The sequence below is a fragment of the Drosophila takahashii genome, chromosome 2R (assembly GCF_030179915.1).
Source record: "Drosophila takahashii strain IR98-3 E-12201 chromosome 2R, DtakHiC1v2, whole genome shotgun sequence".
NCBI classification, from domain to species: domain Eukaryota; kingdom Metazoa; phylum Arthropoda; class Insecta; order Diptera; family Drosophilidae; genus Drosophila; species Drosophila takahashii.
Window position 1 is genome coordinate 43,085,720 of NC_091679.1, and position 10,291 is coordinate 43,096,010.

Genomic DNA, 10,291 nt, shown 5'->3' on the forward strand with positions numbered 1-10,291 from the left:
CCGGGAAAATCTCACCCATTTGCATATGAAGCGCAGAGCTTGGGAATAAAACAATGCGTTTACAGTGAAATTGTCGAGGGAAATGGAAATGGGGGCCACTTAGCGGTGGTGAGCGTTTACTGGCCAGGGCCAGTTTAATGACAATCGCCGATACAAGGCTTTTTCTGCCAGGACCGAGCATGTCATGCCATTAAATAGAAATGATTTTACAAAATTGAGGACCTACAAATGTAACTAGTTAAATTAGTGAAACCGCAAGAAACACAAGTCGAAATAATACAAATTAGGGTAAAGAAAACTATTATTCAAACAACTATTATTTGCTCCTTTCCAAATGCTTGTAATAATTACAAAATTTTTTACATTTCACCTTAAGTTTTCTAATATTTGCTTAAGCAAAAACAATAATATTAAAAAAAAACCTATTAAAAAATGTGCAGTTATTATACCCGTTACTCGTAGAGTAAAAGGGTATATTAGATTCGTGCAAAAGTATGTAACAGCTAGAAGGAAGCGTTTCCGACCCCATAAAGTATATATATTCTTGATCAGGGGCACTAGCCGAGTCGATCTAGCCATGTCCGTCTGTCCGTCTGTCTGTCTGTCCGTCTGTCCGTCTGTCCGTCTGTCCGTCTGTCCGTCTGTATGAACGCTGAGATCTCAGAAACTACAAAAGCTAGAAGGTTGAGATTTTCCACACATATTCTTTGGCTTCCTACGCAGCGCAAGTTTATTTTAGCCGAGCGCCACGCCCCCTCTAACGCCCACAATCGCCCACTAACGATTTTAAAATGGGTCCTGCGGAATATATATACAGGCGATATATTTAGTGCACCTGGTCTAAATTCTTGATTCGCGTCTTTGCTAATGTTGCACACCACCTGGCAGGAGTATACAAGAAACTACATTGTTGGTTTGTGTCTAAGATAATTTAAAAAGAACGATTTAAATTACAATACTTAAATAATAATAAGGATGTTATTTTTAATCGTAATATAAAAATTTATTTCCGTATTATGGGTAGCTTAAAGTAATTACTATTTAAGATCTAAATACTAAACTAAATCTTACATTTGACAAGTAAGTGGCGCCAGTGCTTGGATGAAACAAACATAATCTTGCAAAATTAGCCGTATAGGGGTCGCCACACAAATTATCAAGGTCCTTTACCGTTAAATTTAAAATTATAAGGTCCTTAAAAAATTAATAGCTGCAAATCGATAAAATGATGCAAATCGACTAAGTAGCAAACTGCATCCGGGGCATTGCACTTGCACTTCCACCTCCACTTCGGGAAAAACTAATATACACTTATAGATCACTCACTGATTGAGTGATAGCCACATTGAGAGATGGCCAAGAATTTTCCCTCGATGGGGAGAAGAGCGAAAGATCGGGAGGCGAATGAATCATCTAGATTTTACATGGTCGGAGGAATACCAAAAATACCCCGTTTGTGGGGCGACTAGGTGCCAAGTACTCGCCATATAAGGCATAAATGCCCGCCGAGGCATCCCATGTGTGCCGCCCCTTTCAAGAATGGGACTTGTGGTACTCGTGGGGTGGTGACGAACCAAAAATACATTACAAATGAAATAAAACTGTGATGCACGCCAAGTGCAAGACAAAGTCCACCGAATTGAACTTGAATAAAGTGAGTGCATCATGCAAACACACAGACAGAAGCAGAAAGTCGTCTGCTTGTGACGACTGAAGAAGTCGAATTAAAATTCCTAAATGCTTTTGCGAGGGTTCGGTTCTGTTTTTGGAGCAGACACAGGCGACAAGTGTTCCGAAAAACACAGAGAGGGAGCTCTATAAATAGGATTTGTCAAAAACCACCGAGTCCAAGTCCGAGTGGATACCATGCGATCATGACGATGATTGTGCTGCTAATGAAGATGCTTTCCCATGGCCATGAGTGGTCCGAGCGGAAGCTGAATGGCCATGGGCCAGCATAGATATTTCTTCCAATTTCTCTGTATCCGCACATCTCAATTATACTTTAATTAAAAACACATCTCACTCACACCGACCAAGGAATATCTTCGATCCCTATCCCCATCCCTCCCCCGAGATATATCGCATATTGACGACATACAGCTGATCGCGCCCGTTTGGTCGATTTTGGTCGATGATGAAAGCGTTGGCGCTATTTTCCTTTTGCTCTTTTTCTTTTTCATCCTCTAATTTTCTACATTTTTTCCGATATATATTTTTTGTTTTTCCTATGCGCTTGCTGGCTGCTACTATTTCGTGTATATATAAAATAACAGCGTTAAAAATAAATCCATACAAACGAAATGAAACGAAAGCGGCCAGCACTGAAATTATTGAACAACATATTCCTCCCGATTATGATTGTTGTTGTTGCTGCGAGTGTGTGTGAGGGTGTGCGGGTGTGCCGATTTGGGTGTGTTGGTGTGCTGCAAACCGAACAGAAATCAGTTTTAGAGCACACCATAAATGTCCGCGTCACTTTTGGTTGTTGTTGCTCTCCTCCCTCTCATAGGTAATAGCCGGCTGTATATGCAATTGATTTGGGTGACCCCAAAGGCATCCAAAATGCTGCCAGGGAAACTCAAGTACCATGGGAAATGGCATGAATTTGTATCCCATAATTTAAAGGGTTGATAAATAGTTTTAAGTTTTTTTTCAATACATTTTCTTTATAAAATGTTAATTAAATAAATAATATCTTATAAAAGTGCCCATAATTATTTTTATGTTTATGTCTAATTTCTGGCAATTTGACCTAATCCCTCAAAAATGGATTTTCTAAAAGTTTGGTTAAAATCAAGACAAAAATATGAGAGTTTCTGTGAAAAAAAAGTTAATAGAAAAATGGAAATATCTATTTAATATAGAAATATCAGTAAAACTTAAAAACTAGGAGGAGTACAAATATGGAGCAATTTGGTACTTAAACTTAAAAAATAATTACTAGTTATAAATATAAATTATTAATTTTTGAGAAACAATTGACTATTTTTGAGGATATTTTAATTTAAAAAAAATACCGATTAAAAAATACAACAATAATGAGAATATATTGATTTTTAAAACAAAATAATAATGATTGTTGTCCCTTTTTATTTTGAAATATTTCCCAAGAAAATGTTGTATTTTATCCAAAATGTAGGCGGTTTTAAAACAGGTTTAGGTTACTTTGTCTTTGGGATGCAAATTCTGCAAGTTAAGTGCTCTTAAAAAACTCATTGGGTCCACCCAACTCCCATATAGACATTCTAAAGGAGAGCATCTATACAATTTGCCGTCTAGTCCCCTTTATCTTAGCCTCTACGCTCTGTTCTTGAATATTGGCGTTCGCCCTGGAGGCGTACAGTGCGGCAGACACAGACTAGGCAGATATATAACAGACCCACAGATTTGGGAAACAATACTCGATGGAGCGCATATCCGAAAGTATTTCGGTCTGGCCAGTGGACACAGATATATGTGCGGATTTGGCATAGAATATTTGGGTCTGCATATACAATTTGCCACTTGTCTGCCTTCGCTTTTGACCGATTGCAAGCAGCACGTGAATGACTAAATATTAAGTTATGGCTGGGGATTGGCTTGGTCTAAGGAAATGTTTCGGCTGAAATACGATAGGATTCGCCTATGCCCACTGCCCGTGGAAAATTCCATCTCCAGGCAATCGCTTGTGTGTATCCATTGTGGGCCCCTAAAAATAAACCTCGCCTGCACTCCAAACCCTAACAAACGGGAAATCTTTTCCTCTTCCCCATTAACACAAATTAATGCATTCCAGAAATCACAATCTGAATCGAAATGGTGTGTTTATATGCCTTCGCCTGACCTGATTTTAAGCCTCCTAAGGGAGGGGGTTTTTTTTGGAGGGACTACCAAGTGGCAGATGATGAGTTTGTGGCAGCTGGACAGTGGTCAATACTGGAGCTGTTAATGCGCTAAACAAATCACCGGCCATCGATTGTGATGATTAGGCCTATTAAGGGATTGTGGCTAACCCTTCTCATTCAGGCGCCCCTTGTGTGTCTGCCAAAATCCAATAAATAGCAAAATGCATGTGGCAAACTAATTTGAAATTAATTCACACAAAAATCACGGGAAATATTCAGCCACCCCCGCAATTGCCTAGGCACTTTGATCAACTCTGTCAATTGCCAAATTGGCAACTTAATAAAAATTCCGTCGAAATTCATGGGAATCCAAGGCATTTTAAGCGAACCAAATGGGGGTGGTCCTCGGGCTAGCAGCCCTGTGAACCCAGTATATATCCTCTATACTTGGAAAAAAAACCTTTAAGAAGTCTCAGTCGTCGATATTAAGTCAACATATAAACAGAAGCGAAGGGGTTTTATGAAGTAGGTAACATTAATCATCAGCAGAGCTATAACTGGTTGGGAATTATAGTGTCGCCAGAGCAAAAAAATTCGTAAAAATAATGAAATTCTCACTTTAAAGGTGGTTCTCTTCTTAAGTTTGGCGTTTAAAAACGTAGAAATTATTTTCGCTGCGACAGCATTAAAAACAAGCAAGATTTTAATATTTATATTTTTAAAATAAAACTAAATCTTTAAATTTGTTATCAAGAATATTATAATCAAATATAACGCAAATAAATTTTCTAATAATAAAAACAAGAAAAGTTGTAAAATTTAGAAAGATATTTCTTTGAGTGTATCCACAACTCTATCACCATGCAGAGCGGCTTGTTGCCTTGGCTTTGGGCGTAACCCCGAACCAACCGCGCCTTTCATCCTCATCTCGCCATCGTCTGTGTGCATTCCGCTTGAGCTGTCAAATGCGCATCGCAACTGTAGCTGTATCCCTCGTGAAAACTGAGTTCCAATCCTCATCCGCATCCTCAGCGACGTGGTGGCCACTTTTTGTCACCCATCCTTTGCCGGCTCAATTGCAATTTGTTTTCGTTGATTCCCAGCCTTCGACCTCAGCTCAGTGTTTATTTAGGCCCGTGGGTGTGGGTGGGGGTTTGGTTGTGAGTTGGTGGGTTTGGTCCTCGTGGGGAAGCTGGGTTTTTGGCATTGGATAATTCACACAAATGAATCCCTTTAGTGTTGGCAATTGGCGCACGTGCACTAAAACAACAAGGCGGATTCGCTGCCCAGGATACGTGATCATTATTAAAATTCCTTGACCCTGCCACTACTGGTGACATCCAGCTCCCTCCTCCTATTTTTCCTTTTCGCTTCACCGACTGCACATTTCGCTTGGCTTTATTAAATTTTGATTTAGCCATTTATATAATCTATTTGCAATTGGCTTTATTTTCGTTATTCCAACGGGCAGCGACAAAGTTTGGCTTTGCCATTTGACTGCCGGTTGCCTTGAGGGTCCTTTGCCAAAAGGTCGTGGTGGTTGGTTGGTGGCATAAATGGTCACACAGTAACACTCGTCCTTAGTCCGAAATTGATACACTTTTAATTAACTCTGAATTAACAGTTGAGTTGTGTCATGTGATTCGACACAAAAATTATAGACCTAAAATGAACTTTTTTACGCCGCAAGCTAAATCGTATAATAAAAAGAAATTTAAATAAATACATAATTTATATTTATATTTATAAAAAGCAAAGAAAATAAATTTAAATTTTGTTGATACAAATCATAATTAAGAATGTTTATGAAAATCACAAAATTTGTTTGCGCTTTTTCGGCGTAATTCTATTAAATGAGGTGCCCCTGAAAAAAGGACGACTGTTTTGTTAAACTAAGCTAGCGATCCCCATAACTTTCAAATAAATTTAAAAAATTAATTTTTCAGCAAATTATCGAATTGTTTATTATGTTTTTTTTTTCAAAAATCTATAAAACTTTAGGTTTTTTGTTTTGAATAAAAACTGATTAGAAATTTTATTACGAGCTCAACGCAGTAAAAATTCCTAATTTTGCCATTATATTAATATTAGTTAATATACATTGTGATAATCTATTTTCTTTAACCCATTTTCTCGTACACTTTTTAAAGAATTAAAATATTGAAAATTTATGAGAATTCAGAGTTGAAAGCCTACTTAAAATCTATCCGGACGAGATAACGACCCAAAATATTTATAAATTTAAGAATTTAAATAATATTTGTAATATTTTCAGATCTAAAATATTGGGCTAAAATTATCTATGTAAATGTTCAATTTTAATCTTTAAATTAGTTTCCTTATTTTGTTAATTTCAATCAGGCAATCATAATTTGAAAACATGCGCTACTTTTTTCTCTGGCAACTCTGGAGAAATACCTTGCTTGTTGTCATCTTGGCTAATTTTAGAATTGGCTAAAAATAATTCGAAAATAATCCAATTCTATTGATAAAGTTCTTTTGGCAATTTGGGTTTCAGGGATTAGTCATCCCTCTTGATAATCTCGGGATCCATCTTATGGGTATTATATATCTAAAGATCTAAAGAAACATTTATGTGTGCGAAAATACAATTTTATAGTACAGAGGAAGAGAATGAATATGCATTGGGCCTCGTCTACAATTTAGCGACATCGCAAGACATTTGTTTTTCCATGTAGTATAGCAACCGAACCGCACTACATATACTTCGGTGTGTATGTATTGGGATATAGAAGAATTGGGTAAAATTCGTTGAGAGTGAGGAGGATCCATAGAAACGATTGGCCTCACCGGATTGTGCCATAAAACGTAAACATGCCCCACTTAGATGCAGGCCAAAAATAGACTGCACCAAACCTAATTTAAATGGGAACCCTGCAAAGCCGGCATGTAACGGTTAAGCAGGGTCCGATTCTATATGGCTTAGCCCCTTGTGCCCCCCTTTTTTTTCGTAAATAAACAATTAGTTTAATTAATGCTCATTACAAGGGGCGTGGGCCAGAGAGAGAGCAATAGCAATGAGAAATATGACCAAAAATAGAAACGAATCGAAAGGCATGAAGGTGCAAAGGCTGGGAAATTATAGAGATCTGTATATGTTCGTATATATATCGAAAATAGAAAATGAATTTATTACGACATGAGAAAAACACGAAAGTTATGAAAACAACGAGGAATACGAGAAAATAGAAGCCAACAACAAAGGCGAGCGATCCAAACCAAACCGAACCGCTATGGTATGGTATATGGCCGAGATATAGTGGGAGAACGAGAGAGAGTCGCCCAGAGAGAGCGAGCGAGCGAGAGAGCGAGTGTGCTGGAGGCGCCTCCTTGCCTTATACGGCACTTTTTGACTGGGGATCCGCCGATCGTGAGCAAGTTGGCTCCCCAACCGATCGTACCCGATCCCAGCCGATACGATCTCCTCCACGCTCGATCATGCCGAAACTATACTATACCACACTATACCATACCATCTCGGGTGCTTCCATCTCGCTCGCGCGCCTTATGTTTTCCAAAGAGCCCCCTATGCTGAACTGAAGGATCTATTTTTAGGATCGGATCGGCCGGTGGGCAGCAGCATTATCGCATCCATGAGCATATTCGTTCGCTGTGTTCTGTATTTTCTGTATTTCTTTGGGACGCGGGACGAGGCGGGGGCGGAGGCGGCGGGGGGCATGGCAGCGGCGCTTCTTGGACGAGATGGCATTTCGGCGGCGGTATAAAATCCGAGTACCAACGCGGCGATACTTTAGTCAGTCAGTTGTGTTCCAAGCCGTACACACCGTAACTCTTGATTTAATTCACCCGTGGTGCCGTAAAAAAAACAAACTAAAACAAAATGTGTGACGATGAAGTTGCTGCTCTGGTCGTTGACAATGGTGCGTATTCCCCATCAAAACGGATTATCTCCTTGGCTTTTGCTAGCAAAGAAGAAATAGAAATTGACAAAGGACAAAACAGCGAAAGGATATTCAACTAGTGCTAAAGTGATCGCAAAGTGAACGAATTTCGAGTTGTGAAAGACTCATTTATCCTTTGGGATGCAATATTCTAGTTTCTTGAAGAAATTATACAAAAGCAGTTCACTCCTAAAAAATATTATAAAATCTTAATTTTTTAAATCAATTCTCGAATTATACAGAATTTTAAACATTTTTTTATTCATAAAACGAAAAATCCATTTAGAAAAATAACAGAAAATTTAATATTTAAATCATTTGACTAAAAATTAATTCATAAATTCATCATGTTCCAACAAAGTTATATAGAAAATTTGTTATTTTAAATATAAATTGACAGATAGCTAAAAAATAATATTATTTCGAAATATATTTTTGAAAAAGAAAAAACATTTTAGAAATAGTATCTTTTTTAAGATAATTTTTCACCCTGCACTAGATTTCTCCAGTATAAAAAACGTAGTCTTCAGATCATAATATTAAAGAGAAAGAAAATATTAGAAATTTCGGCAAAGAGTTCCCAAAAATATAAGGCATTTGTTGAGAGAAATTTTATCTCTGCAACAAGTATTTCCAATATTTAAAATTCATAATATTCAAGAGGTATCCTACATAGACCCCCCAAAAAGATCACACTTTTCGTGAGAGAATTTTTCCTCCACCCCAGACTTCTCCAGTACTTAAAATGTAGTACCCAGAAATTTTCACGCTGTCCGTTAGAGCAATTTTCCGTCCCCCTTTCCCGCCGGGGAACCCAGAATCTTTGAGCCCCGACTAATGGATCGCCACCCCGTTTGTGTTATCCTTCAGGCTCCGGCATGTGCAAGGCCGGTTTCGCCGGTGATGACGCACCCCGTGCCGTCTTCCCCTCCATCGTCGGTCGTCCACGCCACCAGGGTGTGATGGTCGGTATGGGCCAGAAGGACTCGTACGTCGGTGACGAGGCCCAGTCCAAGCGTGGTATCCTCACCCTGAAGTACCCCATCGAGCACGGCATCATCACCAACTGGGATGATATGGAGAAGATCTGGCACCACACCTTCTACAACGAGCTGCGCGTTGCCCCCGAGGAGCACCCCGTCCTGCTGACCGAGGCTCCCCTGAACCCCAAGGCTAACCGCGAGAAGATGACCCAGATCATGTTTGAGACCTTCAACTCCCCGGCCATGTACGTCGCCATCCAGGCCGTGCTCTCCCTGTACGCCTCCGGCCGTACCACCGGTATCGTCCTGGACTCCGGTGATGGTGTCTCCCACACCGTCCCCATCTACGAGGGTTATGCCCTGCCCCACGCCATCCTCCGTCTGGATCTGGCTGGTCGCGACTTGACCGACTACCTGATGAAGATCCTGACCGAGCGCGGTTACTCCTTCACCACCACCGCTGAGCGTGAGATCGTTCGCGACATCAAGGAGAAGCTGTGCTATGTTGCCCTGGACTTCGAGCAGGAGATGGCCACCGCCGCCGCCTCCACCTCCCTGGAGAAGTCGTACGAGCTTCCCGACGGACAGGTCATCACCATCGGCAACGAGCGTTTCCGCTGCCCCGAGTCCCTGTTCCAGCCTTCCTTCCTGGGAATGGAATCCTGCGGCATCCACGAGACCGTCTACAACTCCATCATGAAGTGCGACGTGGACATCCGTAAGGACCTGTACGCCAACATTGTCATGTCCGGTGGCACCACCATGTACCCCGGTATTGCCGATCGCATGCAGAAGGAGATCACCTCCCTGGCCCCCTCGACCATCAAGATCAAGATCATCGCTCCCCCAGAGCGCAAGTACTCCGTCTGGATCGGTGGCTCCATCCTGGCCTCCCTGTCCACCTTCCAGCAGATGTGGATCTCCAAGGAGGAGTACGACGAGTCCGGCCCCGGCATTGTCCACCGCAAGTGCTTCTAAGCAGTTGCCTAGCATCACCAATCCATTGTCTCCTGCTCATCTGGCTATACTTTTATGGGTATTTCTGGCTTTGCGGGGGGCAGCGGGTGCTCCACCAACACAAAAACAAAAACAACCATCCACCCATTTGTTTTTGAATGTCATTATCTACCAACGTGTCATCCTTGGTTCGAGAATACTCTTTTGTACTGACTGAACACAACACCACAACAACAACATCAATCAAAATGAATTCAATCAATCTAAATACCATGGACCGCGATCCCCATCCACTTGTTAATCGCTCGCCGGCTCCCTTAAATGTTGATCGCCATTTGATTGTTTTACGAATGAACTTACAACCTCATGTATTTTGTACAGAACCTAACAACGTCCCCTTAAATAGAGCGGATGGGGTCTATTGACTACGAAATGTAAAATAATCTCATGATTGTAATATTAATTAAAACAATTTATAATTATTTATAAATAAAAACGATTTTTTAGATTTAATTTTTTCTAAAAATACGAATATTTGGGAAAAACATTTGGAACAAGAGGGGGGGGGGGTGGGTGCTATAGAGCTTTAGTGAAAAGTTTT

General features: G+C 40.4%; 1 protein-coding gene across 1 annotated transcript; it reads left to right on the forward strand.

The window, feature by feature from the left end:
• The first annotated feature begins 7,582 nt into the window (after positions 1–7,582).
• Positions 7,583–9,837, forward strand: Act57B (Actin 57B). The gene is made up of 2 exons (XM_017146589.3): positions 7,583–7,729; positions 8,621–9,837. Exons 1-2 carry the CDS (start codon positions 7,690–7,692, stop codon positions 9,709–9,711), a joined length of 1,131 nt encoding a protein of 376 aa, XP_017002078.1. The 5' UTR covers positions 7,583–7,689; the 3' UTR covers positions 9,712–9,837.
• Positions 9,838–10,291: the final 454 nt, after the last annotated feature.

Coding starts and splice junctions, on each gene's coding strand:
- Act57B (XM_017146589.3), top strand. CDS start 7,690: ATGTGTGACGATGAAGTTGCTGCTCTGGTCGTTGACAATG. Junction 7,730..8,620: donor TGCTCTGGTCGTTGACAATG/GTGCGTATTCCC, acceptor GTTATCCTTCAG/GCTCCGGCATGTGCAAGGCC.